Genomic DNA, 17,169 nt, shown 5'->3' on the forward strand with positions numbered 1-17,169 from the left:
CTGTCCACCCATACCCCATCCCAGGATCTGGGCATCAGTAGTGTTTAAAGCTCCCCAGGTGATTCCACCATGCAGCCAGGGCTGACAACCACTGGTCTAGCTTTTCTCCATATTCCCCTAGAAATATGGGATGTATGGGACAAGCACAATAACCCTAATCCCTTTCCTAGTCCTCCTTTATTCAATGAATCTATATTGAACATTGATTTTATGCCAGGCAGTGGGCTATATGCTGGGCAGAAACAGTGCACAGGAGAAGAAGTATAGCTGGGAGATTGTCAATGTTTAGGAAGCTGGGCTTCTTACGCATGCTTCTCACATTCTATTTTGGGGCCTGGTTCCTCTTGGCTAAAAATGTGGGCCTTTTGATACAATGCTCCTGGATCTGACATATCTGTTCTGACATCATCCTCCGTCTTTCCAGAACGCTTGGGAAACTACGCTCTTGCTTTTGTTCATCTCACTGTATTCTTGACTCCTTGAAATACTTAGAAAACTTCCTCATACATCCCTGCCTTCTTCGAAAGAAGGAAAATTTAGGTTGTTGGGTTTTTTTTTTCCTTTTCATTTGCCAACTTTCCCTTTTCCCCTCTCTGTGTCTTTCCTTCCCTGGGTTGAGTCATGTAGGTCTTCTGAATCTATGGAATATATTCCTCTCGGTTCAGCATCATGTTTTTGTCTATGTTGTGACAGGCAAGCCTGACCAGTTAGCCACAAATATACAAGAATGTTGCTTAAGGCCTGCTCTTCAAAAGTGAGGTCCGTGCATCTGCATAATTGGTGTCACTTAGAGTATTATTTGAAATGTATAATTTTGGGCCCTGACTCAGACCTACTGAATCAGATCCCCAGGCAGTTCCTATGCATGTTCAGTCTGAGATGCTCTTAGGGAACTTTGAGGAATGGAAAGTTATTATGCACCTCAGAATTTCACTCTCATCTATGGGTTTTCAGATTCACAGTTGAAAATGTTGGTTCATAGTTATTTCAAAGTTTAATAGCCTGACTAGTTTTCAAATACTCAGTGTTCTTAAAGAGAAGATGGTCCATAAACTTTGGGTTCTGGTTCAGGCAGCACAGCTGACGTCCTGCTGTAAACACTAAAGCTCCTAATTTGTCTGCTTGTTCTGTTGGAGGGCATCCCTCTCCCACACAAATGTGGCAGTGAAGGTGCCTGTGAGTTGGGCCAAATTTTCTCCTTAAAAAGACTTCAAATGTGCTCAAACACTAGGAACAAGTGTTTGGTTATGGTCCCAGAACTTCTGGCACATAAAGCATGAAGAGACAATTTTGGATTGAAACTTTTTAGGGTAGTTGTTACTACTAACGACCTTGATCACAGAAAAGAGCCTTCTTAACCCCTGACTTGGGGTAAAACTGCATGCTGATGGTTCTGCCAGTGTGGGTTAATGCAAAAGGTATCCCTACCTTGCCATGAAGCTGAAGAACTTGACCTGTTGGGTAAAGTTCTTTAGCATTGTCCACTTGAACAATGGAGAATGTCTGCCAAGTGTGGTGATTTCAGATTTAGCAGAGTTACAAACATTTTTCCTTTTGCAATAATTATCCAATGAGTTTAGCTGCTTCTTAAGGTAATCTTCATTTCTAACAATAGAATTACATTCATGGAACAGTCGTTCTTAACCTTGACTGTACATTTGAACCCCCAGGAAGCTTTAAAATGTATTGATTCCTCAGTTTCCAAAGAGATACTGATTTAATTGGTTTGAGGTGAGGCCTGTGTTTCAATGTATATAGGGCTCCTCAGGTGATTCTGACATGTAGCCAGGTTTGATAATCATTGTCATGGAGGGCCTTATCTTCTGATTTACCAGTGTTCATGTAGCCAGTGAATCTAATAGCTGTGTCACATTATCAGATATGCTAAATATCAGAGTCACTCACTCACTAGCTGTGTGCCCTTCAAAGAATCTTTTAAATTTTTTAAGACTCAGTTTTTTCTTCTCTAAAATAAGGACCATTACTACGTTCAAGGATAGTTGTGGAGATTTAAATAAAACACATAAGATGACTACAGCAGTGCCTAACATGCAGTCAGCACTCAACAAAATAGGAGTTCTTGCAAAGAATTGTGGACATGGCCCTATTAAAGACACTAGGAACAGAACTGGATCTCCTCTGAGTCAGGTGGTAGTGTTACCATACAGGCTTTGACAGGGAGCTCTCTCCTGAGGCTGTGCAGTTGGACCCACAGATGGTGCCTAAAGTAAGATCAAGGAATGCTCTGAAGAGGTCTGTCATTGTTCTTAGCTGTCTTAAGATGAAACAGAATGGAGCAGTAGCCTTTTGGTCCTCAGGCAAATAGAAACCCAGCCCAGAAGCCTGTAGAGAATAAGACTAATAAAATATCAAAGGACATCCCAGGAGAAAGTAATGGGTCTCAACTTTGAGAATTAGATTGTGTCCCTTTTTAAAACAGGACAGGTGTTGACACTATGAGCTCATTAAAGCCCATGGAAAAATTGAAGTAAATGTGTGGTAAAGAACACTTGTCATGGAAATCTAAGAACCAGTAATCTCTTGGATTGTTTTTTTCTATTTAATTTTAGGCTATTAATCAGAGATTTAAAATTTTTTTTTTCAACGTTTATTTATTTTTGGGACAGAGAGAGACAGAGCATGAACGGGGGAGGGGCAGAGAGAGAGGGAGACACAGAATCGGAAACAGGCTCCAGGCTCTGAGCCATCAGCCCAGAGCCCGACGCGGGGCTCGAACTCACGGACCGCGAGATCGTGACCTGGCTGAAGTCGGACGCTTAACCGACTGCGCCACCCAGGCGCCCCAATCAGAGATTTTAAAATAAATGCTTTCTCTGTTTTTCTTTTTAAAACCTGTCTATTTGGATGTGAACATATGATGAAAATACATGTATATATACATATGTGTGTGTGTGTATAGCATTCATTTAAATATAAATCAGGGTTTGCTAAATAGATCCATAGCACTTTAGAACCAAAGGATTTCTGTTAGGGTGAACTGTGGAATCTCCAAAATGTGACAATAATACCAAGAGTATACATTCAAGTGAAAGCATCCCCCTGATTCTCAATCAAAATGCTGGCTCTATACTACTCTTGCATAAGCCACACCAGGGATACCCACGCTTCCCAATTTGCACTTTGAAGTGCAACCCAGATTTGGCCACTCTAGCTGACCTGAAAATCTACCATTAAAATAGATTCTAAAATGTAGTATTTTCTAAATAATTGAGCTGCCCATAGGATGTTTGAATATAATTTATGGGTAATGTTAACTGAGCTCTGGCTTAACTCTAAGCTCTCTTCCATTCTGTTGCCAGAGTGGCCTTTAGGAAAACAGAGACTTGGTTATGTATACTCCACTATTCAGAAAATCTTCAACAATTTCAAATCAATGTCTTTAGCTTGGCACTCAAGACTCCCACAAATCTGGCCCCAAACTACTCTCTGGTTCTGACTTTTCCTGCATGTCTTGTGATGCCCATCTCTGCATCTTTGTTCACCCTGTCCCTTCTTAAAATATCCTTTTCATTTCATGTCTGCCTTTCAAAACCTCACTCATTCTTTACACCACAGATTAGATGCTGCCTTCTGTATGGGACGTCCCTGGTCCCCACCCAAACTTACTGTTATCCTAATTTTGCTTTTTTCCTGCTCATTCTACTTCTCTTCTCTCTGCTTCCTAGAGCTTCGTATTACTGCTACAGCATTAATTACACATTTCCTTGTGTTAGCAAGTGTTTGGGGAGTAATAGTAAATAGTGCTTAAGGGAAAGTAATATAGACTTTGGACCAAACTAGACCTGAATTAAAACCCTCTTAGGCAAGTCACTTAATTTTTCTGAATTTCAGTGTCTTTATGTGTAAACTGAAGAAAATTTAACCAAATGTGCATGGATTGGCAGGGGAGAATATGAGAATGTGCAGTAAAGGCTTCTAATAAGAAGTAGCTATCATTACCACAATTATTCAGATCATCTCCCCAGCTAGTTCATCAGCAGTACCTTGCAACATCTCACCCTCCACAGCATTTTCTGAATTGAATGGAAACAGCCCAAATTGATGACATCTGCTGCCTGGATCTCACTGAGCTATTAGTTTTTCAACATCTGCTTTGAATTTCAGGAAGAAATGTCCATTTTTAGGCAGCATCAAAATTTTTCCTGTGGCATTTCAGTATTTCTCAGTCCTGAAATGATTATAACTTGTGCTTGATTGAATCCAAGTCAGCAGAGCCATGGAGAACAGCCCAGCGCATGAGCATATCTACTTTACATAGGCCTATGAGAGTGTAGCCCTCTGTACATAGAGTCTGAACACCGCGGAACATTGTATCAGTTTTTAATGACATTGCCCTTTGCTCATATGTTCAAATTGTGGCAGTAATTGAGCTTGGGAAGCTCTTCATTATCCACAATACTGCAAGACGAGGAGAGCACAGAGACCCTAGTTTCTCTGATGTCTTGACTTCTGGTAACTACACAGGATACACTCAGAATGTGTTTATAATGACAGTTATTGACTCCATTCTCTAGACTCCCAATTTCCTAATAAAGCCCAGAAGAATAAGAAGAAGCCAAAATTTTCTTTGGGAGTTTATTGTTTCCTATGGAAAGCAGAATTTTCTAAATCACCGTGCTTCATGAATCCCGAGTCTCTGTTTCAGCACCAAGGACAGAGCATCACTGGGCTTAATGCCCATCTCACCCTCTATAATCAACAAAATTTTAAATGTTTTAAAATTTCTGCTCAGATTTTATGCAATCATCTAGTATATTGGTTTTCTGAACACTAGTTATGTGTAATACATTGTGTGATGTAGAAAGACTCACTAGCCAAATACAGCTCTCAAGGCAGAACTGAGGCAGGAGATGCATAAGAAAGGCAAGTTAATAAATAATAGAACAGTATATGACAAGTACTATTACAGAATTATGTATAAGTCATGTGGGAGCCTGGAGAGGGAATAATCAATTCTAACTGATAAAGGAAGACTTTACAGAGGATTTGACATTTGAGCTGGGTACCAAGAAGTTTACAGTACAGAGAAAAGACTCCAAGAATGAATGAGTGAGTACATAGTGTATTCAAGGATTTCTGGAAATGTGGTTTTGTGTTTGAAAATTGGGGTGAGTTGAAGGTTAAAATAAGAGATAAAGAATAGACTAAGACAGATCCCTACATACTTGTATACCAAGCTAAGGGAGTTAAGCTTAATCCTGGGAAAATTGAGAGTCACTGAAGTATGTTGAACAGGAACATGATCTGATCACATTTGTGTTTTAGAAAGATAATTCATACAGCAGGAGAGAGACTATACTGAAAAAAAGAAGTAAGAGGGCAGAAAGACAGATAAGGGTGACATTTTTCCGTATAGTCCTGGGAATGAGGGATTACTCCATCATAACCAAGGTTAGACAGAGAGAATTTACTTGGCCCAGCTCCCAATATTTCACATGTGGATTATGTCTCTCCAGATTCTTCCAAGAAGATAAAGGATGTCTTGGCTGAGTTTAATGAGGGTGGGAGCCTCAAACAATATGATCCACATGAGGTAAGAATGTTTGCATTTCAAGCCTTTAGCTCTATTTTCCAGCCTTTCCATAATTTGTTCCCCTCTTAGAAGTTTAGCTCATCTTGAAGAACTTGCTTCTCAACATATTTTATCTTAAATCTTAAGTGAGGTATTGGTGCTCCCTGGAATTATATGTTTGCCAAGTTTAATCACCCTCTCATTGTCCTAGAAGACTACCTCATACTTTCTCCTCTCTCTTCAAATCTTTCCACTTTCCTGTCTTCATTGTCAGTTATCAACCATGCTTTCTCTTTCACTGAGAAAATAGAAACAATCAGAAGAGATCTTCCATGAGACCCTCACCTACCTCTGTATCTTTTTTCCTGAAACTACGGATAAACTCTCCATGCTCTTAGTTAAGTTCAGCTCCTCCATGTGTACACTAATTCCCATCCTTTTCTGGTCTATTGACAGGCATTGATTTCTCTGTTTATATATCTTGTTCACATCAACTTTCCACTATTCGTTAGGTTTTTCTCATCAACATATAAACATACTGTTATTTGTCCAATATAAAAAATATTCTTCTGACTCCAGTTCTCTCTCCAACTGGAGATATTTGTCTATAGTCACTGCCTCCAATTTCTCTTCTTCCCACTTTTTGAGAGCCCTTCAATCAGAGTGTAACCCCCACTTCTCCACTAAAACCACTACTGAAGATAGCGAAGGATCTCCATGTGGCTAAAACTCAATAGTCATTTTACCTAACAGCATTTGGACACAGTTGGTCATATCCTCCTCCACTTTCTTCACTTGGATTTCAGGACACTGGTTCTCCCTTTACTCCTCTGACTTGACATTTCCACTTAACAATCAAATCGGTATCTCAGAATAACATGAGCTAAACTGAGCCTGTTGATCTTACCCTATAAAGCTGATTTTGCCAGCAATCTTCCCCATTTCAGCAAATAACTCCATTCTTCAAGTTCTTCAGTCTAAAACTATGGAGTCATCATTGACTTTTCCTCTCACATCCCACATCCAGTTTATCAGCAAACCCTAACTTCTACCTTCAAAATCTATCCAAAATCTAGTCACATCTCACCACTTACCTGAGACACCACCATATTTTGCCCAGATTATTGTAATAGTCACCTAACTAGGCTCCCTGCTTCTGCTCTTGACCTTTAAAGTCTATTCTTTGCACACATCCTGAGCAATCTGTTAGCACCTAAGTCAGATCATCTCACTGCTCTGCTCTACAATCCCTCATGGTCCCTCTACCTCCTACTCAGAGTTAAAATCAAGGTCATTACCATCTAACCTCATCTCTTGCTATTCTCCTCCTCATTGGTTTCCAGCCATATTAGCCTCTTTGATGGTGTCAAACAAGCCAAGGTTGCTGTAACCTCAGTACTTTTGCATTTGCCTTTGCCTTTTCCTGGAATGTTTCTCCCTCAGTATCCGCGTTATTTCCTCACCTCCTTCAAGTGTTTGCTCAAGTCACCTTCTTAATGAATGTCACCTACTGTATTTAAAATTGAAGCCCTCTTTCCTTTCTTATCTTTCCATTCTATGTTATTGTCTTTCTTAGTATTTCTCGTCATCTGTCATGCTATATAACTTCTTAATTGTCTGTTTCTCCCATTAGAGCACTTTTGTTCATTTCAGTATCCCCAGTGCCCAGAAGAATATCTGGCTCATAGCAGGCACTGAAGAAATATTTGTTGAATGAGCAAATGAATGGAAGACATCCCCAACTTTCAAATTCAACTCATCTAATGTTTCTTGAGCATCCAGGCACTGTGTTGGGCACTATAGAAGATACAAAGATGAGAAAGCATGATTACTGCCCTCCAGAACTTACTTCCTATTGGCAGGCTCAAGTTTAAGAGCCATGACCCTGGAGTTACATGGTGTTAGGTTAGACTTCTACCTTTGCTGCCAACCAGTAATGTGGCCTGAAATAATATTTCACGTTTCTGAACCTTAGTTTCCTTTTCTGTGACCTGAAGATAACAACAACCAAACAAAAATGTTGAAGTTTACAGAAGAGTAGGTTGAATGAGATAATGTTTGCAAAATATCTAATACTTTATGGGACACTTAAAAAAGGGTACTTACTATTATTTCCTTTCTGGCTCCTTTCCCCAGAATGTTTTAAACTCAACTTCCTTTTCCCTGCTCCTGGGTCCTTTTATGAAGGCTAATTGCAGAAAAATGACTGATCAGCAGGACAAACTTGGGATGATGCTGGCCACTTATTTATTTGTATTGTCATCCTTTCAACAAACCTTGAGTCAACCCCTTCTCTGCTGGGCACTGGCAGTGAATCAACAAAGTACATGTCCTCAAAGTACACCAGAGCAGGGGCTTTGGATAAAATGCACCAATCATTAGGAGAATGAAGCAGGAAGAAGGTTGCCAGCACAGGGGCTAGACTGAGAATGAACCCTTTCAAAGAACATTCCTGAGGAGAAGATGGTGGAGCCAGCAAAAAACTCCTTGCCCCTCCCACCCGCCTCCCCAGCCCCCAGCTCCAAAACACAGGAACAAAGAAGGGTGGGGGCTGCTAATCAGCCCGTCAGCCACGTGGCTGAAGAGTGGGAGGGGAACAATTTGGTCAGGGCCACAGAGGGTGTGAAGGCCACAGGGAGCTTTCAGAAGCAGAGAGGGGTTTGGCTGTTAGGAGTCTGCTGCCACCCCCGCCTCCATCATGCTGGCCCCCACTCTTTGTATGCCGGGCACTGCTGTGTCCCAGGGAAGTTCTGTCATTCTGATTTTATTCTCCCTCACAGTACAGCTGGCTTCTAGTAGGTGTAATGTCCCGGCACGGGGTTGGGGAAACAAAAAGAATTTAATTTCTCTTGAGCTTGATGGCCTACTGCTGCCAAAATGTCTCAAGGAGGAATGAGTTAGTTGTGGGAAGGGGCAGGTGGCTAGGAAAGCAAGGCGAGGAATAAAAGTTTGCAGAGTTGGGGGTTGGGGGCACCTGGCTGGCTCAGTCGGTTAAGCATCGTACTCTTGATTTCGGCTCAGGTCATGATCTCACGGTTTGTGGGATTGAGCCCCAAGTCAGCATAGAGGCTGCTTGGGATTCTTTCCCTCCCTCTTTCTCTGCCCCTCCTCTGCTCTCTCTCTCAAATAAACATTTTTTTTAAAAAAAGTTTGCAGAGTGGAGCACTGCGTCTGGCCATGCCCTTGCCCTTCAGCACTGAGTGATTCTCTGGAGAACTGAGTATAGCAGAAGACAGCCAGAAAGTGGACAAGAACAGTGGAACAGAAGGGGCAAGGTGGCTTGGTGGCCCTATGATCTTAGACTCAGACACATCTAAGCACAAACCCCAGCTCTATCACTTGCTTTATGACTTTGAACAAGTTATTTATCTTTTCAGAATTTTTTTCATCCACAAAATGGCAGTAATAGTCCCACCTCATACTGTTATTTTAAGACTTGAGATCATGTACGTAAACTGCCCAATGCAGAGTAAGCTGTCCATCTAGTTCCCCTCCCTTCTTAACCTGTATAGGAATTAACACTTTAAACGGATTACAGAAACAGCAATTGTCCAGCTATCTCCTACATGAAAGTTGCAGTTTCTGGGGAGAAAAAACCCAGGCCTGTGCCATGACAGTGCCTAGCATGTTATTCCAGAGCTCAGAGAATTGGTAACCTGCCTCATAGTGTTTGTTTATCTGGTTTTGACATAGAACACCACTTTCTACCTATCACACATTCACTAGCAACTACTCTGAGCCTGGCTTGTGCTCATAAAGAACTTACTCATAACCCAGATATAACTTTTGAGAGTGGCACACAGTCACATTTCTTTGCCTACTGTGCTTGAGGTTCCCGGAGAGGGTGGCAGGGAGCCGTATGTTAACACTGGGACCCAGAACAGATATGGTAACAGGAGCTCTAGACTGGGAGTCAGAAGATTGGGCTTCTGGTTTTCCTTTACTGCTAGGTGGCTGGGGCAAGTCCCTGAACTTTCAGAGCCTCAGTGACATGAGGACATCTAGGCTGTTCTGGTATGAATGACCTTTGTTTCTGGGCTTATTCTGTGCCATCCTGTTGCCCAGAATATGATCATGAATGGTTGGACACGTGTTCAATCATTGTTTTCTAAGTTCTCATAACAGTTTGTTCTTTTCCTATGGCACTCACCACTATTGATTCTGTACTAGAATTATTTTAATACCTGAGTCTCTTTGAAGGTATGGATCCATGTGTATTTCTTCGGTGTGTTCCCCAAGGTGTTTCTTGTATCTAAAAGGCATATATATATATATATATATATATATATATATATATATATTTTTTTTTTTTTTTTTAACTGAATAGAACCCACAATAATTGGTGACAGCCAAGTGTACCAATGAGAAACCCAACATCCACTAAAATACCTCTCAGGCAACACTCTTGTAGATGGTGTGGCAGATACTTAGATGAAATGAGATATTTTACTACCTTCCTAGAGCTCCAGATCTAGTTGAGGGACTAAGGATATGTATGTCACAAACAACTATATATTAATAGAGGGCAGCAGATATAAGTGTGATAGGATAGGAACCAAAGTGGAAAAGTACAGAAATTCAGGTATAGGAGATCATACTAGGCTTCCTAGAGGAGGTGACATGTGGGCAGGACCTTAAAGCGTAGCTAGAATGTTAACCTCTTAAAGGGTAGAGAAGGAAGCAGTTTATGTGTTATGCATGGATGCTTGATCAGGCAAGAACATGGAGATCAGTGTGGACAGAATGTGGAGGTACACGTAGGGAATTATAGGAGAACATACCAGAATGGTCTCAGTAATTAAAGTAGCTACATATCTAGGTTGGAGTGGAATTATGGGAGGGCTGTGAATCCCAGAGGACTCAAGGAGTATACAGGATGATCCACTGGAATGTGGGAACACTACAAATTATATTTTCTATTTGCGTTGATTTTTATCTCATCTAACTTCTATTTTCTAATTTCTTCTTTTGTGTATGTTTTATAATGTATTAGAGGAACACAATAGTACATGTATATAATTTATAAGTAAAGATAAATGGGAATGCATGTTTAAATGTTATAGAAGGGCACATGATTTTAAAACTGATCTAACCTCTCCTGTGGTGATAAGAAGCCATGGAAAGTTTTTGAATAGAGAAGCAATCTGATCAGAACTGTGCTTTGGTAAGATCAGTTTGGCAAGGATGGATAAGATGAGAGGACTGACAGATGGGGTGGAAGCAAGGAAGCCTTCGAGAAGTATTACAGTGGTCCAGGCAGGATGCAGGAAACAGAAGTCTGAAACCAGGAACATTGGGCCTTCAATGGCCTTGTCAGAGTGGTGGCAGATGGGCAGTGGACACACAGAAAAGACTGAATGTGACTGATGTTACAGAAGAACCATGAACAGAAGTAAGGGACAAGACCTAATCTCAGATGACTGGGGGTTCAAAGCTGAGCCTGGAATATCGGGAGAATGATGGTATTGTTGACATTAACAAACAGCAGGGTTAGGAAGAGGAGCTGGTTCAGAGAGGAATATAATAAAAGTTTAGAACTTGAGACCTTTTAGTTCATCCCTCACAATTTGCTGTCAAAGAAACTGAGGTTCACAAAGCAGAGGAAATGTGGTAGAGCTGAGACCAGTCATGAAGTCTCCTAAATCCCACTCTGATCTTGTTTGATGACCTTTCAGCTTTGGTTTTTTAAGAGCATTATGTTAGACTTTGTTTAGTTAAACTTTCTCTTTTTAAAAATCATTTAGGATAGTCTGTTTTCCAGAAATATTTTATGTTGATAGTTCTCAGTTTGATGCTAACCAAAAAAGATTAACAGGATACTTTGGAGCTCAAAACTACAGTTAACCCTTGAGTAATGTGGGGAGGGTCACTGACCCCCCCCCCCCACACACACACACACAGTTGAAAATCCATGTATAACTTTTGACTCCCTGAAAGCTTAACTATAAATAGCCTCCTGTTGACTGGAAGCCCTACTTTTAACATAAACATTGATTAACACACATTTTCTATGTTATTTGTACTGTGTATAGTGTATTATATTGTACAATAAAGGAAGCTAAAGAATGGAAGATGTCATTAAGGAAATCATAAGGAAGAGAAAATACATTTACAGTATTGTTCTGTATTTATTGAAAAAATTCTGCATGTAAGTGGGCTTGCACAGTTCAAACCTGTGTTGCTCAAGGGTCAACTGGATGTTGGAAACAGTACTTGTCAATTAAAATAGTATGAAGGAAAAGACAGTGCAAAAAGAGCCTTTTAAAATAAGGACAGTAACATCAGCAAATAGTCAAATCAAAGCAGAGAATGAGGAGAACCAAAATAGCACAACACTACAGAAAACAGAAAGTTTTAAGAAGAGGATGGAATGCTACAGAGAAGCTGAAGATGAGCAAGTCTGAAAAGAGACGATTGAACTCACTATGACCTTCAAGAGAGTGGGTTCAGAGGTGATGGGCTAGAGCCCAGAGCAAATGGGACTAAGGAGGTGACGAGGCTAGTGTGGTCTGGCTGGAGAACGTTGAAGGGGAAGGGAAGAAGGACAGGATAGTAACTCGAGTAACCAACCATTTCTTTGGAGCAGTGCCCTTGAACGTGCTTGCAGGTAGAGAAGCAGATGCTGGGAGATGCCTTCAGATGCAGGGAGGCTGGAATCAAGGGTCATAGTGGGTGGGCTCCACTTGGAAAGTAGGAGGAAAAGATTTTGCTGTCACAGACTGGTAAAAAAGAGGAGGATGTGTGAGGAAGAGACATTCTGAGGTGATGCTGTGGAGACAGAGAGGGACCAAAAAAGTATAAAAGAGAGACCCAGAGACTCAGGGGCAGAAAAGACAGAGAGATAGAGACTGATTGGTAGTTGTCACAAGAAATGTGAGTTCACCATTTGGTTTGAGATCCCTTAACTTGCTAAGAGCCTGCGTTTTCCTCTGTCCGGCCAAATCAGGCTTCCTCCACTCTGTAAAGAAGATGTGTAGAACAGCCCCACCTGGGACAAGTAGAAACTGCTGTGTGAGCTCCCTTCCATTGGGACCAGGAGAGCATCCCCTGTTTTTAGGGCCAAAACTTTGTATCCCAAACCTAATTGTGTATATTCAAGCTGGCTCGTAGTTCTGGGAAGGCTCTCAGATTTTCTAGAAGAGACAAGGGGTTAAATGCTATCAACATTTTGAAAGGAGAACCAAATAGGCTACCAGAAAGGGATTTTATTCTCATGGCTGTTGTTATTTACAAAAGCCTGCACAGCAGATCTTAGAGTAGAGCTTCCTCAGTGATTTCCAGGAGCATCTGCTGATTTGATGAAGAATCTGATGCCATCAGGGCACAAGCCAGTGATGATTCACTGCAAACTGTCTTTGTTGAGTGTTTGCTGAGCACAGCAGCCCTTTCTGGCATGGTTGCTTCCAGCCTGGGACCATAAGCCAGGCAGTAGTGGGAGAGATACAGCAGGGAGAGCTTCTAGTTTTTGGCACATTTCTTGATTCTACCTTCTGTCCTTGGCTTCCTGCTCTTCTCCTAGTGCCTAAAACCTTCGCAAGGACATGTTTAGAGAGCAGTTGAGCCAGACACATACCCTCTCCTGTTAATCTTGAGGTTCATCCAGGGAAGGTCAGTTATGAAACTACTGAAGGATGGAGCCTGTCTTTTCCTGTTTTCTGAGACTCAAATACTCAGGATGGGATTCAGCAACACAAACAGAAATGGAAATACCACAGAAGACCCATCTTGCTACCGTGTTTTCAGCTACATCCTTCATCTTAACTAGGATTCCAGGGCACTGACCAAGTCCGGCTTGGGGGCAGAACCCTCCACACCCAGTGCTTGCTCCCCATCACCCCCTTTCTACTTAGTTTTAGACACCTCTTGTTATACAAGCCTTCTGTGAGCACCAACATGCAACCATCAGTGTTTTCTCTTTCTTGTATCCTGTTCCCTGCTCCCTGTGCCTGTCATCCTCCATCACCTACTGACCTTTTCATTCCAGCATTTACCCATCACTGCACTTCTTTCTGCTTTCCTTTCATTTCTTTCACCTGCCAGTGCCCCACCACCACCCGCCGGCCCCAAGTTTATCTTCTCTCCTTCTTCTCTGTCCCTTTGCTTCTCTGCACTGACTTTTTCCCTCTTTGTTCTTCCTCAGCCAATTAGCTATGATGTCTTCAAGCTGTTCATGAGGGCATACCTGGAGGTGGACCTTCCTCAGCCACTGAGCACGCACCTCTTCCTGGCCTTCAGCCAGAAGCCCAGACAGGAGACCCCTGACCACCCAACGGAGGGGGCCAGCAATGAGGCCAGTGGCCCAGGTACGCAGACGAACATTCCCTAAGATGGAAGGGAGATGCTGCAGCTGTAATGCACTTGCCACAGCCACAGGCTGAACTCCTAGGGGGTACCCTGTGCAGAGTAACTTCCTTACGGGGTGGAAATGAGAACCAGGGGACTAGGACTCCTTTCCCCATGGGGTCTCACAGGAAGTGCTGTCTGATGGCTCTCTCAGAGGAATAAAGAGGAGCAGAATTCCTGCAACCAGGCTCAAAAGGGAGGGTGGAGGGGGGGGGTGGGAGAGGAGGCATCAAATAATGTATGGCAGGGGGTAGAGAGTCTTCTGCAAAGGCTGCAAGAAGCCTTTGGATGGAGCACATTCAGCTCATGTACCCAGGCTGGAAGAACCCAGGAGTGTCAGAGACCAGAGGAAGGTAAATTGTGGTCACTGTCTTCTTGGAGTTTGGGCTATAGTAAGGGAGACACAGTCAGCCCCAACAAATCAGCATGAACCCAGCTGATACTCAAAGAGACACACAAGTCTAGTGATCCAGGCCCCATGGGAAGGTCCCCTACCTGCCTCTGTAAGAAGCTGGAGAATGTAGGCTGGTCCTTAAATCTTCTTTTTACTCCCCAGATGCCAGCATACAGAATGTGGATAATGGTGCCAAAGCAGATGAGGCGTGTGCCCCTGATACAGGTAAGTCTCTGTAATACATGATTTGCAGTGTTGAGGGGGAGTGGGGAATACCTCATCCTTGGGAGGAGGGAGAGATATACCCAGCAGCATGTCTCCATGTCATTGTATGTCCTTTGAGCAGATCTTGTCTGCCTCCATCTTGGGGGCCCCCACCACTCAACTGTGCTGGGATTCTGAGTCTTGATGCGGGTTCATGCTTCACTAGCCCTGAAACAGGAAAGCTCATTCAATATTTACTTCTGATGGGTCTGCCTGGCCAGAGGGGGAGAAGGGGAGCCTTCTCAGGAGAAAGTATATGATGAGGGTTTGAGAGTGTGTGTGTGTGTGTGTGTGTGTGTGTGTGTGTGTGTGTGTATGTATGTATATAAAGAGGCAGCTGCAGGGCTGAGGTACAGACGACTCTGCCAGTGGATGGTAAGGGTGTGCCCAGATGCACTATAAGAAATGGCAAAGAACATCTTTTTAGTAGAATTATTCCGGATGGAAACCTGGGTTTACACATGAGAATGAAGAGAAACTGGTAACCACATGGGTAAATGTAAAGAATATGTGTCTTCTTAGTTAAATCTCCTTAAAAGGTAATTAACTATTGAAGCAAAAAAAAACTAAATGACATTGTGTTGTGCAGTTTATAACTTATGTAGAAATCAAATGTATAACTGTAGCACAAAGGCCTGGATGGGAGAATTGGAGGTATTTGTGTGCACCGGCTTAAGGAAGTCAGGAGGAGGAGCAAGGGGAAGCCGGCTAAAATTAGTTTGATTTATTTCCCAGGGACTTGGTACGATGAGAGAATTTCAAATGTAGTTTGAGAGAATTAGATGTAGTTCTAATCTTTTTTCCAGTCATGGCAAGAAGGGAAACTAGAAGGATTAAGGATTTTTCAGTGTGTAACTGAAGGACTGGTGAGATCAAAAATTTACTGTGGATAAAAAGCAGAACGTGGTTGGGAAAGGAGAGTTGCCGTTGGACCGTAAGTTCAGCAAATTACAGTCTTCCCAGAACTGCACAAAGCAAGGATGACAAGCGTCGGTGCCTTCCTGAGGCCTTCAGGGGCAGCATCAGGGCAAGACTCTGCAAAGTATGGCTCACCCACCCTCCCTCCCCAGCATCTCACCCAGCCATGCTAGGTTCATGGCCCCTTGGTAAAATGGGTTTAAGTTATAAATAAGTCTTAAATCTTATGTGGAATAGCAGGGGCATGTTATGACATAGCTTATTCTCATGATGGGAAAAGAAGGGGGAAACCTTGGGATTCTAAACTCTGAGCAGCAAAAACAACCATGAAAAGCGTTTGGACCCAAACTCTTTACCCAGAGGCTTTCTTAGTCTGAGTATCTGGAACTTCAAGATGAACCTGAGAGAAGCTATACTTCATTTTCTGAGGTTCCAAATTGTCTGGACGAGATTTGTTTTAGTGGCTGAGGTTTCTGAGGCCCCAAGGAAGGATGTATTAGAGCTACTGTCATTATATGATATTTGAGAAAAGGTGGTAATAATGGAACTTGGCTGTCTTATTTGACCACCATGTTTATTTGCAACATTCGTATCATTCTGGGTCTGAGAGCAACTTCCAGAGATTCACGCCTGGAGAAGTGATTTATGATGTACCACTTTCCTTGTTTATGTAGAGTATCAGTTTCCTGTGGTCAAATAATGAAAGGGTAATGATCTGACTGCTGGCCCAAGGAGGTATATAGCATCTTTTCATCTTTTTTAGTGACTTGAGATTTAAAGTAGAAAATCCGTTTCCTATGGGGCTACTTTGCGTGGATGTCTTAATTAGATGCCCCTGTTCACGAGAAACAAGAATGTAGGGACAGACAGATACCACAGAGAGAAGCCTCTGCCAGTAAGGAAGAGCCAAGTTCTGGCATCACCTTAGATCAGGCCATCTGTTGAAAATCCCAGCCTTTTCCTGTTGCCCAGGCAGAAGCCAGAGGAAACTAAATTCTGATTTGATATGGCCTATTTAGGCTTATCAGAGCAATATCCAAGCTTGGATCTCGAACAGCCTACTTCAAGTTATTCATTTCCAGAGCCAGGTGGATTAATGGTTGGGTCTGTAAACACAGCAGAGAGGGGCTTTCACTGACTCAGAACCTTGAGCAATCTGTCTGTCATTGTCAGGACGTCAGCTAGGAAGGCCTGAATGCACCTTTCCATGAATGGCCAGGACTAAAGGGGATAAACAACGTGAACTTTAGTCTCCTGGTTTTAAGGCTCCTAAGATGTTTCAGCAACTCAGAATATTGTCCTTCAATTTTTTTCTTAGTTTTTCCCATTTATAAAAGTAACATATTCCTATTGTAAAAAAAAAAAAAAAATTGAAGAATACAAAAAAAAGTAGGAAACAACAAAACCATCCATAACTTACCAGTGCAATTACACACACGCATACACACACATGTATTTTTTTCTATAATTTTTTACAGAATTGGAATCAGACTGTATATATAATTTTGGAACGAGCTTTGTTTTTCACTTACCATTATACTCACAAACATTTTTCATGTCCTTCAAGACTTTTGGTAAACACCCATTTTAATACAAGTCCCTCTTTCAACAGATGAAAATCTGAGGTTGGATGTGGGGAGTAAGCCCAATTGTGCAAGGTCACACACCCATTAACACAAACCCAGAGCGAGAAACCTAGTCCTCTGCCTCTAGGTTG

At 42.1% G+C, this 17,169-nt stretch overlaps 1 protein-coding gene across 15 annotated transcripts in view; it reads left to right on the forward strand.

The window, feature by feature from the left end:
• DGKG (diacylglycerol kinase gamma) overlaps positions 1-17,169 on the forward strand; it is a 213,030-nt gene that overhangs the window by 49,045 nt on the left and 146,816 nt on the right. For 14 of the 15 annotated variants that reach the window (XR_006718463.1, XR_006718465.1, XR_006718466.1 and 11 more), the window contains 3 exons: positions 5,478-5,554; positions 13,674-13,836; positions 14,433-14,495. Coding sequence is in view for 1 of the 15 variants with exons in the window: in XM_045502671.1 (XP_045358627.1) it covers positions 5,478-5,554; positions 13,674-13,836; positions 14,433-14,495 (303 nt within the window). In the remaining 14 variants the exon portion in view is untranslated. The remainder of the gene's footprint in view (positions 1-5,477; positions 5,555-13,673; positions 13,837-14,432; positions 14,496-17,169) is intronic. The other variant, XR_006718464.1, reaches the window with a different exon arrangement.

Source organism: Leopardus geoffroyi, chromosome C2 (assembly GCF_018350155.1).
Source record: "Leopardus geoffroyi isolate Oge1 chromosome C2, O.geoffroyi_Oge1_pat1.0, whole genome shotgun sequence".
NCBI lineage: Eukaryota > Metazoa > Chordata > Mammalia > Carnivora > Felidae > Leopardus > Leopardus geoffroyi.